Source organism: Mandrillus leucophaeus, unplaced genomic scaffold, assembly GCF_000951045.1.
Source record: "Mandrillus leucophaeus isolate KB7577 unplaced genomic scaffold, Mleu.le_1.0 Scaffold690, whole genome shotgun sequence".
In the NCBI taxonomy this organism is placed as follows: domain Eukaryota; kingdom Metazoa; phylum Chordata; class Mammalia; order Primates; family Cercopithecidae; genus Mandrillus; species Mandrillus leucophaeus.
This window is the reverse complement of record NW_012107475.1, coordinates 2,125,232-2,142,992: the sequence shown is the minus strand read 5'-3', so window position 1 is coordinate 2,142,992 and position 17,761 is coordinate 2,125,232. Positions and strand designations below refer to the sequence as shown.

Below are 17,761 nucleotides of genomic sequence, written 5' to 3'. Positions count from 1 at the left end.
GGAATAATGAATTGAAAAACAGAGTTCAACAAAAAAACAAATAAAGATGTATCAAGTCCTCGCTAAGTTATCAAAGTTAATATTGACATTGAAACGTGAGCTTTTGTCCTTGACAAAATACTGAATCTTAGTCTATTCAAATACTTATTTTGTACTCAGATTTTTTATTATTTTAAAACTATTTTTAACATACATGTACACACATATATGCCATCTTTGTATAGTTATCTGTTGATATCCAGGGGGAAATTGGTTTCGATGCCCCTGTTGGATACCAAAATTCATCAGTGCTCAAATCCTTTATATGAAGTATATAGTATTTGCATGTAATTTATGCACATTCTCCTGTATAGTTTAAATCATCTCTAGATTGCTTATAACAATGAAGTTAATGTGAATGTTATGTAAATAGTTGTTATACTGCATTGTTTAGGGAATGAAAGGCAAAAAATAGTCTGTACATGTTCAGTATAGACACAACTATCCTTTCCTAGCCCCAATATTTTCAGTTCTCAGTTGGTTGAATCTGAAACCCAAGGATAAAGAGGGTCAGTTGGCCAACTGTATGTATTCATAAACATCTATATGCATATATACACATATACATATCTACTCTGCATATGTATGAAGTATAAAAACATAAACGTGTGTGTGTGTGTGTGTGTGTGTGTGTGTGTTTAGTTGTAACATTGAACCAGCTACTTTAGGAAAACTATGAAAATCGTTTGTTTCTTAAGTGGCTCATGATTTGTATAGAGAGAATACAAAAGCATATCAGAATGCTAGCATTATTATTTGTATGCATATTACATACTCTTTTTTAATTAACAAATTCAACTTCAACTGTTATGACAAACCATAACACAAAAAGTTTATGTATAAAGATGTATGGGAATGAGTCCATTTATAATAACATACCTAGAAGTAACATATTGTTGACTTAGTGTAGTGAAATAACCTAAAAATACTGGACACAAGATTCATCATAAATCAAAAAGTTCTTTACACAATGACTGATTGATTTGAGAACAGAAGGATGCTGGGTGTTTTGTTACTAAGGCTATTTCTGGCAGTCATCCAGGAATTACAACTGCACAACCTTACAAACAGCATAGAAATTGACTGTTTTAACAAAGGGTCTCACCACGGTAATGAGTAGTGCACATTAAATCTCACTGTGCATTGATATGCTCTCTTTGAACTTTGCCAAGCTTTCAACAATGGTGACAGGCCTCTGGCACTTTCAGAATAAGTGGACCCTGAATGGTGCTGCAGGGATGAGGTTTGTGTGTGTGTGTATGTGTGTGTCTGTTTGCTTTTGTTTTCTAAGGAAACCATATTTTAATCATTTAGACTTGTTTTCATTTCTAATTAGATCTGGGTTCTTAAGAAAACTTGTGAAATATCGGAAAGGAGTCTATCATCACAATTATCATCTATAAAAAAGGATCTAGATTATTTTCTAGATTAATCTTTAAGGTTGCATATTTAGGTCCCAAGGTAAGAAAAGCTTCTGCAAATATTTTAAAGACATTATGAGGAGGAAAAATGTACAGGTTAGGTCATATGAAATGCCTAATACATCATTTTAGCCTACAAAAATGACAATTTCATGTTTCAAACTAAGTTTACTATTTTCATAATTAATAGACTCACCTAAACACATTTTCTTCTTAAATTTTTTCTTCCTAAATACAGACTTCAGATTTTATGTGTAACTCAAATTAAGTTTTTATCTGTCATGTTGATCCCAAGATGAGAGATCTTTACACAAACACACACACACACACACAAATATATGTAATTCTAGAAGGAAACAGGACTCCACAGAAGACTATGATATAATAAATAAATAATAAATGGGAAGTAAGGCAAACAAATGTGTTAAGTATGTTCAATCTCAACATGAAAGAATCAGATTAGAACTAATATAATAGCAGATGTCAGCAGAATGGTTGATCAGTTTAAGCTTCCTAAGGTCCTTGTATTGTTTGGAAGAAAGCTAAAATATTGGTTATCAATATCTTGTTAACTTTGCTGGTTAAAATTTCCATAAAAACCCCTAAATAATAAAGAGAAATGAAGCTTATAACTTCCAATTAATGGAGAAAAAAACAACGAATCAAAAGAAAACTCATTCAATGTAAAAGAAGTAAAGAGAAAAACAAGAAGAAAGTAAATTTAGAAAATAGAAATAAAATTTTCATCAGAAATAAATAATTAATGTGTTACTGCTTTCCTAATTTAAGAAAAGTAGTTTTTTTTGTAAAAAAAAAACAAAAAACAAAAAACAAAAAACAAAAAAAATAGCTTACTCAATTGTACTGTAACATCTTTGAGATAGTTCTATTTTGGCTGAGCAGATATATGATGGTCTACCTAGCAAAATGAAAGAAAAAAAATAGTATGTGCAGTTTTTATCTCTAAGAAAGGATGCTCTAAATCTAAATGACTAGCAATAGTACTTAAAGAAATACCCCCCAAAATACAGTACAAGAGATCTGTCACCCAGGTTTTGTCCTTGTTTTCTTGTCCTCTGATTTGTAAATTGACTTCTAATTGCACCTCTCAACAAGGATTAAGAGGAATGGGAAGCCCTCATCCTTGTTATGCTCAGATTAATGTCCAATTTAAAAATCACTTGTGTTTAACTACTTCAATACCTCCTAAATAAATGCATAATAAGCACTGGGAACCTTTATAACTAAGGATCAGAAATAGAATCAAGAATTCTTCACAATGGTATCACTATCATTTGCAACTCTGCTAAGCAGTGAACTCTGCTTTAAATATGTTCAGTGTTTTCATCAGTTCATAAAGCTCGGCTCATAAATCAACTTATTATCAACCTATCTTTTAAAATGCTGACTTTCAAAGGATTTAAATGCTCATTGAAAACAAACATAAAAATACCTAATCTATTTAATATTTTGTAGAAAACATATAATGTATGTGAGGAATTATGGAGTAACTAAATGATAATAGGAAATAAGATGAAGAAGATGAGATACAAGTACATGCTCTTCGGAGGGGATGGGAAGTGGGAATTATTGATGAGTACTCATTTGAACCTACAAAGATGTGAAAGAATAAAAGTGATGGTACTATGGTTTGACTATATCCCCACCCAAATCTCATCTTGAATTCTAGTTCCTATAATTCCTATGTTTCGTGAGTAGGACCCGGTGGGAGGTAATTTAATCACTGGGGTGGTTACCCTCATGCTATTCTCATGATAGTGAGTGAGTGAGCTGATGGTTTTATAAGGGGCTTTTCCTCGCCTTGCTCAGCATTTTTCCTTGCTGTTGTCATGTGAAGAATGACATGTTTGCTTCCCTCCACCAGGATTGTAAGTTTCCTGAAGCCTCCTTAGCCATGTGGAACTGTGAGTCAATTAAACTTCTTTTCTTTATAAATCACCAGGTCTCAGGCAGTTCTTTATAGCACTGTGAAAATGGACTAATACAGTAAATGGTTACTGGGTAAATGTTGGCAACGTTTCAAGCTCAAACCATGAATAAGAAATTTGGTAGACATTAATTTTATATATTTGGGTGATTGCAATGTGAAGTATACAATTATTATGAAAACCACAATTCTCACACCAGTCAGAATGGCCATTGTTAAAAAGTCAAAAAAAAAAAAAAATTACAGATATTGACAAGGCTGTGAAGAAAAGGGAACACTTATACACTGTTGGTGGGAATGCCAGTTAGTCCAGCTGCTATGGAGAGCATGTTAGAGATTTCTCAAAGAACTGAGTTGAGCTATCATTTGACTCATCAAATCCTTTGAATTTATGCCCAAAGGAAAATAAATGGTTCTACCAAAAAGATACATTCACCTGTATGCTCATCGCAGAGCTATTCACAATAGCAAAGATAAGGAAGCAACCCAGGTGCTCATCAACTGTGGACTGGGTAAAGAAAATGTGGTACATATACACCATGGAATACTATGTAGCCATAAAAAATGACAAAATCATGTCTTTTGCGGCAACAAGTGCACAGACAGAGGCCATTATTCTAAGCGAACTAACAGCAAAAAAAGAAAACCAAATATTAAACATTCTCACTTATAAGTGGGAGCTAAACATTGGGTACACGTGGAAATAAAGATGAGAATAATAGACACTTGGGACTACTAGAGTTGGGGGAAAGGGGACAAATGTTGAAAAATTACCTATTGTGTGTGATACTCACTATCTGGGTTATGGGATCACCCACACTCCAAACCTAAGCATCACACAACATAGCGATCTAACAAATCTGCATATGTAACCCTGAATTTAAAATAAAAATTGGAAAAAGACACTGCATGAAATACTTTTATAAATAAATAAATAGGATGAATGATCATGAAAGCATCAAAACGGATATGAAATTTTCAACTAGAGTTTTGATTATGATTACTGCCCTGCAGTTTCAAAGAGTAAATACATGTAATACATTCTAGAAATAATCCATCCAAAAAGATTTTTTAAGATGTTTAAAAGATAAAGCATGTGTTGCCCAGGATTACTCATTCTTAACATGCTGATGCTAAAACCTTTACTTTTGCATTGATGATGCTTTTATTATAGTGTGTACTGTATTTCCATCCTGCTCCTGCCCCACAGAAATGCTATTTTTTGATAGTGTGTATAGGTAATCAAATCTCATTTGAAGTACGCCAATGTAATTGGCAAAAATTCTGATTTTTGTGTATGTTTATTTTGCAGGATTTAAAGATGAAACTTCTTTGTCCAAGTGCCTTTACCTTGTTTTTCAGAACACATGCTCTCAAAATATCTCATGTCATACATTGTCCAATAGATCTGACAGTATCTGCTTAAGAAATACTACTTGAAAATGACTTTTCTACGTGTCTACATTTGAAATATCGTGCGTTTCAGATTGCCTTTATCTATTATTCGATAGCTATGATGTATTTCTTTACTTCAAAATTCTGTTAATAAGTTTACCAACTTTACCTATTTCTTTTTTTCTGAAGGAAAGTGTGATAATATTATAGCTATGGTTTCAAGTAATCACACGTACAATGTCAAGTTAATTGCACTCCTTTAGTGTGGAAAGAAAAAATGGCTGGGTGGATAATTTATATCTACCCATTTATTTGATAGACATTTATTGACCATCTTGACTATGTGTAAAGCCTTGTGGCAAGTGCTATGAAAGATACCAAGAAAATCAAATCATTCTTGCCTCAAACAAGACATTGACACCTACATAGAGGAGACAAAACATGCACATCAATAGAATATAATGCTTGGGCAAATCCATTTGTGGCATATTCCTGATTATAAGTAGTTTTATACATGGAATTGGACAAACTGGCCTGGGTGGAAAAACAGGATTCATGCATTTAACAAACACCCATTTTCTACTATGTATTAAGCATAATGCTAAATCCTAGAGATATAGTTACTGCCCTCCCACAGCTTATATTCTAACTAGAAAATGACCTTAATGATATATGTATTGAAATGCACAAAGTAAAATTAGAATATTTTAAATCTAAATTTTGGTAAGAGCAACTTAGTCTACAGTCAACAAAGAGAGTTTAGTAGATTACAAGATATCAAAATCATTCATTTTCATGGAAGTGAAAATACAAGGACATAAAGGATAGTTTAATGCTATTTAATGTTAAACTAAACATTGTCACATAAATTCATAATTGAATTTGTACTTGAATAAGTCCTGTATCTACTAGACTAGCCCAAATTGGGCCTGTTTAGTTGGTAACAAACTGTTGAGTTACCTTTTAGATATAATAAAAACAAAAACTGCAGGTCATGTAGCCTAGGCATGCACAATAGAAAAAGCTTTGATCTCTAACAACACCCAAGACCAATCAATCTTCCCCTCTATACCAATAAGACTGGGACATGACTGGAACCGGAATACTGAAACTCTTTCAGAAGCAAGGGGTCCCTAAATTGAGGAGACAGATTTGAATCCACTCCTGTCTCCTTGCTGACTACTTGCCTATTTGAAAAAAGACAAATAAAGCTCTTTCTTTCCTCAACAGCCAGTGTTTTTGTGCACATTGGACAGTGAGACTATTTGCTCTATAAAGCTCCCACAGACATTACTTCTGATTTTCAAGGATCAAAATTGGATAATGTTTAAAAAATACAAAAGACTTGATCAGATGAATATCATAATAAAACATGTAAAAAATAAACTCCAGTTCAGTGGCCATATCTTTTGCAAACTGAATTTCCTAGAAGAGCCACAAAACCTTAAAATGCAATTAGAAGTGGTCAGGAAATTATATGGATGAAGGCACATGATTTTGGCACAAAACAACAGTGGTTAATGTTAGTGTAATTACATATTAGCATACCAATACATTTTCAATAAATTCTTCTTAATTGAGACAACTAGATCTATTTTCTCCTTAGGTGAAAAAAATGTAGAAACTTTCTTTATCTTAATTCTCCCTCCATAAATTGTCTGAATCTTATCAGTTCATTTTAAATTGAATTGGCTTTCAAAATATTTAAATAAACCTGACCAAGTACACCGTTTTGGTCATGTGTGGTGTTACATAAGACAACATCCCTCAGGTAGAATACATGCTGCAATTAAATGAACTGCAGCACTAAAAATAGTGTATTTGAAAAAGCATCTGTCATTTTTTTTTCATAATTCAAGCTTAAAGACTTCCCTGACCCTTTCCCTTTCAGACAAAATTAGACATACCCCCTCACGCTTCCCAAAATATTTTCAGAATATCTCTATTGTTGTACTGTCTAAAGTATATAAAATTTATTTAATGATCATCTCACCTAGGATTTATATGTTTCTCAGTACCTAAAAATGTGAGTGGCACAAAAATGCTAAATGAACAATACTGAATTATTTTTCTACATGGGAATATAATGAAGAATAACTTATTTTAGCATTTTTTTCTGAAATTTCTATCACTCAAATTTACTTTGAAAAGAAACTTTATGCAATTTAATGTGAAAGGAAAATCCAATCACACTGAACAAATTTCTATAGCATTAATAAATTTCATGCTATGATTTTCCTTTTTTTAACTTTTTAAAGTTTTGTTGGGCTTTTTTTTTTTTTCTTTCTGTTTAGATTTGCTCTATGCTCTATGGAAAATGTCATCACTTTTTTTATATCTGTTTTCAGTTACATTTATTCTGCTGTTATGGTACTAACAGATGCAAATCAGTATTTATTATTTAATAACACACAGATGTTCCATATACCACAGATAAACAAATTTTTCAGCCCACTGCTTCAACAGTGTCACTGTAAATTTACTATTTAAATTACATACAAAATTTTTATTATTGACTTTAAATAATCCTAAGTTTTGGACATGCTCCCTCACAGAATTCCCTTACCCTTAATTTATATTTCTACTTTCATTTTTACATAACATTTTGTTTGAGCAATGAAATTTCCAATTTCACGCGTCTTCTACTCTAACCTGTTTTCCATTGTTTATTTAAGAAGATATTGAGGCTTTTTTTTTTTCTTTTTGAGAAGCATTTCCTGACTACATTAAGGAAAAGTCTCAATGCTCTGTACTGCATAACAAATTAGTTGCTTCCTCTTTTTTAGGGGCAAAAGTATTAATAGGTTGGATAGCAGTGTACAGAAGTCTCCATTTATAGGAGTCTCTATAATATCAATTTAGTAATTTACTTTCTCTCAATCTTCAAATTACGACTTTGTGCTTTGTTTTTTCTGGGAATATTTATGTCCAACTCATTTTTTACAGACATTTTAAGTATCTTAAGTTCAGAAGTTATATTTGAAGGAACTTAGTAGTGTACATTGGGGATATTTATTCAATAATTCATGATACAATTGCCAAATAAAATAATCTTTAGCTTTGGTTTTTGCTATAATTTTGCAATTAATAGCAAATTACCAGAAGATTGTTATTAGGGAAACAAGTTTTTTTTAAGTATTCTGAGAATACATCACGGCAAAAAAAATAATAATAATTAAATAATTTTTAAATTTAAAAATATATATAAATATTTCTAAACATAATATTAATTGTGGAACTGCATGAAGAGAGAAGACATTCTTTATTACATTAGCACTGAAAGAAAAATTAAACACTTAACATACTTTTAAAAATAAAAGATGGTCATTATATTTGAGAACTATTATTACTGCTGTGGTTACAGTGTCTTTCCCAGAATATACATTCAATAAATGGTTGTTGAGGCTCTATCTTGGGACAATTTCTAATGAATCATAACCTAGTATAGCATAAATCAGAAGTACACTGCTCTGTGATAGCCCATGTTTCTGGGTTAAATTTCAAAATATCCCCATCACTGAGTCAGTTTGTTTATATCTTCAGCAGCTCACTGTTTAAATTCTCGTTAAGAAAAATGTTTCAAAATAACTATATTAGCCCTTTTAAAAAATATCACATACTTTTCATAATTCCCAATATCTCTATCATCTCAGATGATATTCACAGAATGTCTCTTTAAAAGTAAAAATTACTTGCTTTTCAAGTTTCTTTATTACAAAGAAGAGAAAATTACTGGCATGCATGTTGTAACAGAATTTGGTGTGTTGCGGGGGTACTGCTTCATAAACGGGCTGAAAGGAATTCAGGCTTTCACTTAGGTTGAGGTCCAATCAGTATGGACTTAATAAACAAACTACAACTAGATGAAAGAACTAAATTTGAGAAATAAAAACATTAAGAATATTTAAAAATAGGAAAATATCTTTTTGAGCTTCAGTTAAAAAAGAATTTTTCCAACAAATCACAAACATCACAAGCCATTTAAAAAAGGACTAAATGTGACAAACTAAAACTTTAAAACTTCCATATGTAAACACACATACATTCACACACATACATTCACACACATGGACACACACACACACACAATGAAATTAAGAGATAAAGTCTTGGATGGGGGAAATATTTGCATTATAGGCACTCAGAAAATATAATAAATTACTATGCATGAATAAGAAGGAATGAAGTCAATGGGGAATTCAAAGACGGGGAAATTAAAAAGCCTATTTAAATATGGAGAAAAAGAATGGCTAATTATGAGTATCTGAAAATTAAAGCAGTTTGATTCTGTTTCTCACCATACTATTTGACCAAATTCAAATAGTCAAATACTCTAATAGTCTAGTCTAAAAGTCTAATCTCAAGTACTAATGATTTTACAGAGGAATAGAAATTCTTATAAACTATGGGTAGAAATGTAAATTAGTAAAAATATTTTGGAGAAAAATCTTTTTAATATCTAATGAAATTTGTTTTTCAGATGCGGTCCCTAACAAAATTGGGGGAAAAAACACATGAACTCTGATCAACAATTCCTTGTTCATATATTTCATATATTTATGGGGTACATGAGATTTTGCTACAGGCATGCAATGTGAAATAAGCATATATCATGGAAAAGCTTTTGCGTAGGTGCTATGGAAGATAAGATGTGCATCTTCAATTATAGCATTTTGAATGTTTATCAGTAGAAGACTAAAAAAAATGATATAATCCTGTTACATAGTACTATTGAACGATTTATACAAAATGTGCCAGGAGAACACCAAACTTAAGATAATGGCTACACCTGGAGAGGGATGAGGAAAATGTAGTTTTATATTTTATGATTGATGTGGAAAATACTAAATTGAGAAAAACTACGGTGAGGAAGGCACTTCAACATTATTTGTAATATTTTATAACTTTTACAATAAAGAGACACTTGAAGCAAAGTTAATAAATAGGTTAATTTTGGGTCATAGGAAATTACAAATTTGTACTTCTGATTTTAGCTATTTTTGCCAACATTTTAAAAATAACAATAATAATAGTATTTCTACTCCCCAACAGTCTTCATTTGTTGTTGGTTGTTGTGACTTTTTTTTAATTTGTATTTCTTTTTTTTTTTTTTTTGAGATGGGTCTCACTGTGTTGCCCAGGCTGGAGTTCAGTGGCATGATCTCAGCTCACTGCAGCCTCCGCCTCCCAGGTTCAAGTGATTCCTGTGCCTCAGTCTTCCAAGTAGATGGGATTACAATCGTGCAACACCACGCCCGGCTAACTTTTTTGTATTTTTAGTAGAGACGGGGTTTCACCATGTTGGCCAGGCTGGTCTCGAACTCCTAACCTCAGGTGATCTGCCCACCTTGACTACACAAAGTGCTGGGATTACAGGCGTGAATCACCGTGCCTAGCTTTTGTGTTTATTTTCACAGGAAGTACCAGAGTGCCTCAACTAGGATGCAAAATTAAACAATGTACTGTCAAAATTCAAAGCTATGGCTGTGCAAGTCAATTCCCACTTAGAATAAACTGCTTTTTGATTTAGTGTTTCCATTTTTGTGATAATACCTGGAGCCTTTTTAAGTTCCCTGAAAAACAAATATTTGATTTCCTTCCTCACATATAATAAAAGAGCAATCAGGAGGCAAAAGCAAAGTGTAGTGAGGTCCTCCAAGGCTCATTTATGAATCATAAAAGGCTTGATAATATTAAAAACCAATTGCAATGCCAAGGCAGCATGCTGGGAAGCATTCAGACAGCTGGAAATCCATGGCATCATGGGTCTTTTTAAAAATAATGTAAAATACCGAATTAGATTCCAGCAGACCTCTCATTTTACTGAGTTGTTTTCTAAGCTGAAACAGACTTTCTTTCTCATTCTGTTAAGAAAATCTGTCAAATGATCGAGTTTTGTTTACTTCTAAAATTTCAACATTTGAAGCTAGAAAAATGACCCTACTTTAAAAAATAAGCATTTATTGCTCAATGCCCTCTTTTACCTACCTCAAATGGTTAATTATATTAAAACACAAATCTCTTTAAAGACAAAGAAGTTGTAAAGATGTTTGGCACTTATAAAAGAGCTAAACTTTAAATGTTACTATTTAGATAATTTCTCATAGTCTACACAATTCTAATGGGGTAAAGGAATGACTAACGTGGCTTTAGAAATCTGTTTTTAAATGCTCCTTTTCTCTAATAGCATTATAGCACACATTTGGTCAATTATTTGTTTTAAATATAATCATGGTTCAACAGTAATCCTGTAAACTAGCTCATGGGGTTGAATAGACAAAATATAGCAACATTCAAAAACATTGACACCCTTTTGGATACATTAACCATAATAATAATTTTAATAGTAATAATAATAACTACTTTTCTTGAGTATTTCCTATTTGCCACTCAGTACATTAAGTCCTGTGCAATGTATTCATGTCCCAAATTAGAGTTTAGTTCTCAAATCTGATTTGAAAACCCATTAAGTAGTTCAGTCTTAGAACGGTTTCTATGCTGTTTCTTTAGTTGCAACCCAGGTTAGGTAGCAGTTTTTTAACTAGGGGTCAGCTTTTAAAAAGGAAAAATTTGTATTTATAGGCATGAGATTACCCAACAGTGCCAGGAGCTTTTCATACACTGAGGCATGAGGGGCCTGATATCTACAGAGGGATCTGCATCACTGTCCTGCAGCATTTAAATTTTTCCCGCTTCCTGTCATTACGGTTTTCCTTCTGTTGTGTCTCCTCAAATACACCCAATCTCTGCCGTCTGACTGATGTATTTAACTAAGTTAAAGAAGGCTATAGTCCTTCTCTATTCTCTGATATTAACGTTTAATCCACATCGTCATTCAATGAAGCATCATTATTCCCGTTGTATAAATGATAGAAGTCACTCAAGACAGAGTAAGAAACTTTCCCCAAGCTACAGCGGAGAGTAAGAGAGACAGAAAAGTTAGAGAGAGGGTGCCTACATTTGCACAGTTAAGAAGTAACTGTAGATCTGTTGAGTATGAGCACACAGTATTCCCACACACATTTTATCAGTATTATGACAATAGGTCAGAGAATTGCCAGCAGAACACTGGCTTAAGGATATTCTGAAATTTTGCCTCCAGCTGGGATTAGTCTGTGTGAAAGATGAAAGGATAAAGAATTTCAAGTAATAAGGAATGTCTATGATTAAGTACCAGAAGTAGTAGTTCTACAGGTGTCAAAGAAAGTAGGCTTTTTAGAAGAATAAAATGGCACACAAAGCCTTTTGGAGTAGAGCCCCAACAGAGAACCCTGGGGATGGACATTAAACAGTCGACAAGAGGAAAGAGCTGAGGACTGCACAAATCATCAGTTGTCAGGGGACAAAGGAAAAGAAATTAAAGGCCAACATGAGTACCTGAAATTATATACTGTAATCTTTCAATATCTCTGTAATGATTTCAGTGAGAAAGGTTTGAGATAACATTGCTGATTAAATGAAAATCTGACTGTAATGTATATATGCATTCCTGGAGATGATATTAAAGGCAGGAAGTATATAATAGAGACATAATAAAATGGCAAATGTGTGAGCTACTTGGGTGGGTGAAAAACTAAAGGTGGGGACAAATATGAGATTTATTTGCAACCTGCCCTTACAGATACTTTGTGCATTACTCTATTAGCTTATGCATGGATGTCTACAAGCATAAATATTCTCTGAGGTTTTCCAATGCTAAGGCAAACATCACCAGAGATTTGAAAGTAATTTTACTGACCTTGTCACTTTAAGCACTCCCATAATAACATGTTGTGGTAGCTTATTGCAGCTTAGGGGTTTTCCCTTATGCTAATGAATAATTCTAGTTGGCTTTATGAATAAGATGCTTATCACAGTTGTCTCATGAGCCCACAAATGAGTTATTAGCTGTAAAAAAATAAAACACAACCCAAAGCTACAAGTAAAATGTATACCCAACTTAATAAAATGGTTGCATTAGTAAGCTTCTGTGTAGTCATCTCTACTATGGCAGGCTCAATAGCTAAGCTTCCTTTTAAGAATGAAAAATGTGATAAAATATTTTATAAAATAGAATTAAAAAGGTTATGATGCTTTAATTTCAAGAAGAAGATATGACCCTGTTTTCTTGGCCCTTGAACAGAAACTTTCACTGGGGCTTTTGGAAGGCAATCTAACAATAAAAGCATTTGGAATATACGTGGCCATATTCTCTAAAGACTGTGGTGCTTGAGTTTCATGTTTGTTGTGGAACATTGGGAAATATTTGTGTCATTCTTTCAATAAATATTGTTGAATGCTGAACGTTTTCTGCACCATTATTATTTATGTCTCCTAGTTATTTTCAGTATATTTGAAGCAGATAAATTATACCAAATATACAGTACAATACAGAAGATCATGAATGCAGCGAACGGATTTGATAAAATAACATCCTAATTTAGATTCCAATCAGTTTGATAACTTTCAAAAGTTATCAACTTTTTATAGCTAACCAAAAAATTTCAAGTCATCAATCATCATAAAAACTCAAAAGATGATTAGCCCCATGGAAAATATGTTAGGACTGAAAGAGTAGATTATTAGTATATAAAGGAAAAGCAAAATAGATTGCTTGCTTCCGTATTTTCTCTGTAGTAGGACATATATTATTAACATTTTAAAATGTACCAAAGTTTCCACAAAATTAATTTTTTCAAGTGTATTTGAAGCCAGGCACAGTGGCTCATGTCTATAATCCCAGTTACTACAGAGGCTAAGGCAGGCGGATCCCTGGAGTCCAGAAGTTTGAGACTAGCATGAGCAACACAGCAAGATCACATATCTAAAATAATAACAATAACAATAATACATAATTAGCTAGGGATGTTAGCATGTCTACCCACAAGGCTGAGACAGGAGGACTGCTTGAGCCAAGGGCTTCAGGGCCGCAGTGAACTATGATTATGCCACTGGACTCTAGCCTGGGTGACAGAAAGATCCTCTTAAAAAAATTAATAATGAGGAGAATAAAATGTTTTTGAGAAATGCTGGATTAAGATCCTCAAAGATCTAAGAAAGAAAATAAATCCTTCACTGTCAGAGTATTTTAAGTTAAAAACTCTTGGGGATCAATAATCACTAGAAGAGACTTTTCTCCTATCTACAAAAAGAATTTACCCGCCTAGGAGAACAAGAATTCTTGTTTCCCTCCCTGTAATCTCATTATCCATTACAGGAAAGAAAACAAAAAATCTAACCACATCTGAACAGACCCTTTTTCAAGATAATCATTGTCTTCAAACATCATTTAAGTTCTAGAAAACAAAAAATGTTTACAACTTAATTTCTGTTCTGTAGTAATCATTTGTTGCTCCTCCATAGAATTCATTTTCTTTGCCTTCTCATAAACTATTTTACCAGGATGCAAGCCCCCATGCTCGTTGTAACCTCAAGATGATAATACGAGCTTCTGTACTTCTTTGGGAAGTTGAGTTTTCATTCTGAAGGGTCTTGTATATACAAGTATATACAATATAAATTTGTATGTACTTTCTCTTATTAATTAATTAACCTCATATCAGTGATTTTCAGCAAAACTATAGCGGGTCAAGAGCTTTGTCCCCTATATGTGTAATTCAAATTTGACAAAATATCAAACTGTTAAGTATAAGAAGTTCCAAAAATGTTTTGATTTTATCTATAATGAGTATTTTGACTTTTTTTAAATATTAAGAGTAATTTTCAAAAAAATAAGGATGTCCCTGCTTCATTGGTACCCTAAATATTATTTGTTTTGTTTTTCTTTATCTTGCCTATTGCTGATCTAACAGTGAATTTGACTCTCTCCTAATGCTTCTCTATGTTTAATTAATCCTAATATAAAACTGCCATTCACAACATATAGGTCATTTAGGTAGGAAAGGACTGGTGTATTTGTGACAGCAAAGGATCCAATTAATAAACTTCACTACCAAAGCCTAATATTGATCTCATTGACTATGATTAAATTCAAATTTAATCATAATAGTGCTATAGTCCCTACAGCTTTCTCATTGTAATACTGTCTAAATGTTTTATGTTTTAGCCCTCAACACAAACACTCATAAATACTATAGTAGAAGACAGAACAAGTAAGAAGACACTAAGTTTGGGCTTATTAGTTACATCTCTATTTATTGATTATGTACTATATGTCAGACACTGTTAGAAAATTCCCATATATCATTCCTAATTATTAAAATGATATAAATTATCTTTATCTTATGTTTCAGAAAGTTAAGTTTCAAAGTGTTTAAGAAGGTGTTCTCAATGCATGCAACTGCACAGCTGAAGACTTAGGATTTGAACTCACCTTTGCCCTACCAAGTGCTCACTAGCACACTATTTTATGGAGCTCTACTGAGTATGGGAGAGTGGAGAAGAGGGGATGATGTTTTCAGGGAAAAGGTCTTTTTTCAAGGACTAACAATACCTAACGCCTCAGAAAATCACTTTCTCCTAATATCTGAGAAATAAAAATAAATCCAAAGCCCCTCAAACAACTGAATGGACCTCTTCCCGGCCAAGGGAACTCCAGAGTAACCTTGAAAACGGAGTTCTCAACCATGACAGGATAGAAAGGCAGACACGCCTCATTATACACCAACCTCCTCACTAACTGCCTTTAGACTTTCTTCCCTAAAGAAGACAGTCTTTTCAGAAGACTTCACCACTGAAAACAGAAAACGGCCCTTTCAAAAGACTTCAACAGTGATATCAACCAACCTTGATGCTGCCCTTTCTTTTTTTTGCCTGTTAGACCATGACCATTGAATGGTTCTAGCCATCTTTAGAGAATGCTTAGTAAGGATTTTCATGTCCTGTGCTTCACTTTCTGATGCCATAGCACTGAAAACTCCACCCTCAGACCACGCTAATGCCACCATTATTGTACATGGGATCCATGGAGAGGCACGTTCATGCTCATGCATAAGTTTCTCCTTTCATAAATATTCATGATTTCTCCTATTGGGAAAAATATATATATAATTCAGCCGCCCTGCTTAGCGTAAATTCCTGTTCCTTTTGCCCCACCATTGAAGTGTCTGCTTTTGACTTCCAACCAGAGACTATGCTTCCCAACCTGTCTGAATGGCCACCCTGCATACTGCAACCCTTTGTAAGAAATAAAGTCTCCTTTTCTAAATTTATGAATTATACTTTTTAAAGTTAAGATATCCATCTGAAGTTGCATCTTCATATTGTACCACTGAGAACCATCTTGGTTAGATCATAATGAATTTGAAAGATCATACCAAACCCTGTATGTTTAAGGTCCCCTTAAGGAGGGATGGAAATAAGAAGGTGACAAACATGTTATTTCTAAAACAACAAACACTTGCAATTGCAAGAGCTAATTAAAAATACTAAATACTAATTAAATACTAAATTCTAATTACAAATAAAAGGTCTGATTCTTCCAACTGAAAATAAGGAAAGAAACACCCCTCCTCACCCCCTGTTCTTAGAATACTTACTTTAAAAATTCATAGTTATAGGTCCTTTCTCCCTCTCTCTTTGAAATGTATGTAACTCCTTTAAAAGCTAATTACCTCTTGCCAATGTTATGGCCCAGGAAAGCGTTTCTCAAGGACCTGGGAAGTATCTCTTTGAAATGTAATAATCAAGAGAGATAATGTTCCATCTCTCAGTTTCTGTGGAAAATGTAATCTGTTTACCTACACAGGGCTATATACCCCTCTTAGATTCTTTTATATTTAGTGACAAATACTATCTAGCTTAAATAAAATTATTGAAGGAAATACATACTTGAAATACATCACTGCTCTTTGTAGTTACTACTCACACACATCAAGAAAAAAGAGTAAACCTTGTAGCCATATAACAAACTAATAAATAATGAGGGAAGGGACTTACATGATCAATTAGTTCACGAACCATTCCATTCCATTGTCCATTGGCATCATCCTGGGCTCCATATTTCCCATCTTCCACAAGTCTAATTTCATATGTAAAGCCAAGGATTGTAGATAACTCTTTGAGGAGATCAATGCAATAGCCTTCAAATCGATCATTACCATAGAGAGGTTTGTCAGATTTCTTAAAAAGGACATAGGGTTCTTCCTGAAAACATTGAACAAGAAGAAAAAAGGTAACAGTTAATCATGAAACTAATCATCAGAATTACAGCTTTTCTTAGAAGACAAAAAATTTCTCATTTATTTAGGACAAAGTCAACTTTATTTTCTTCTAATTAAAATTAATGAAGTCTAGAATATTAAAAGAAAATTCAAGTTTTGTAGGAAATAGTAGTGCTTTACAAAAAAAAAAACTTAACTATTATAATCTCACCACAACTATATAATAAAAATACATTATATCTTATATCTTATGCCATAAATCTTATACATAATGAATAACATGTGACATGTAATATATGCTATATAATACATGATATCCAACATCTAATTTCACCATGATAATACCCCAATTTGAATTATATCATTTAATCAATATCTGGTATGCTGTTTCCATGGGAATCTATGAATAAAATGAAGGAAAAAAATTGTTGACTAATTGCCTACTATATGTGAAGAATTAGACTGGGGACTTTTTATATATATAATCACATTTTGTCCCAACAACCATGAAAATTACAACTACTATATTTAATTATAGTTTAAAAATAGTAATTTACTTTAAAATATAGATGAAGAAGGCCAGGCACGGTGACTTGCACCTGTAATCCCACCACTTTGGGAGGCCAAGGCAGGCGGATCACGAAGTTAGGAGATCGAGACCAACCTGGCTAACACGGTAAAACCCCGTCTCTACTACAAAATACAAAAAAAAATTAGCCGGGCGTGGTGGCAGGCACCTGTAGCCCCAGCTACTCGGGAGGCTGAGGCAGGAGAGTGGCGTGAGCCCGGGAAGCGGAGCTTGCAGTGAGCCGAGACTGCACCACTGCACTCCAGCCTGGACAAAAGAGGGAGACTCC

General features: G+C 33.2%; 1 protein-coding gene across 2 annotated transcripts in view; it reads right to left on the bottom strand.

The window, feature by feature from the left end:
* GRIK2 (glutamate receptor, ionotropic, kainate 2) overlaps nt 1–17,761 on the bottom strand; it is a 747,114-nt gene that overhangs the window by 234,061 nt on the left and 495,292 nt on the right. For both annotated transcript variants that reach the window (XM_012002617.1, XM_012002618.1), the window contains one exon: nt 16,681–16,887. In XM_012002617.1, coding sequence (XP_011858007.1) covers nt 16,681–16,887 — 207 coding nt within the window. The remainder of the gene's footprint in view (nt 1–16,680; nt 16,888–17,761) is intronic.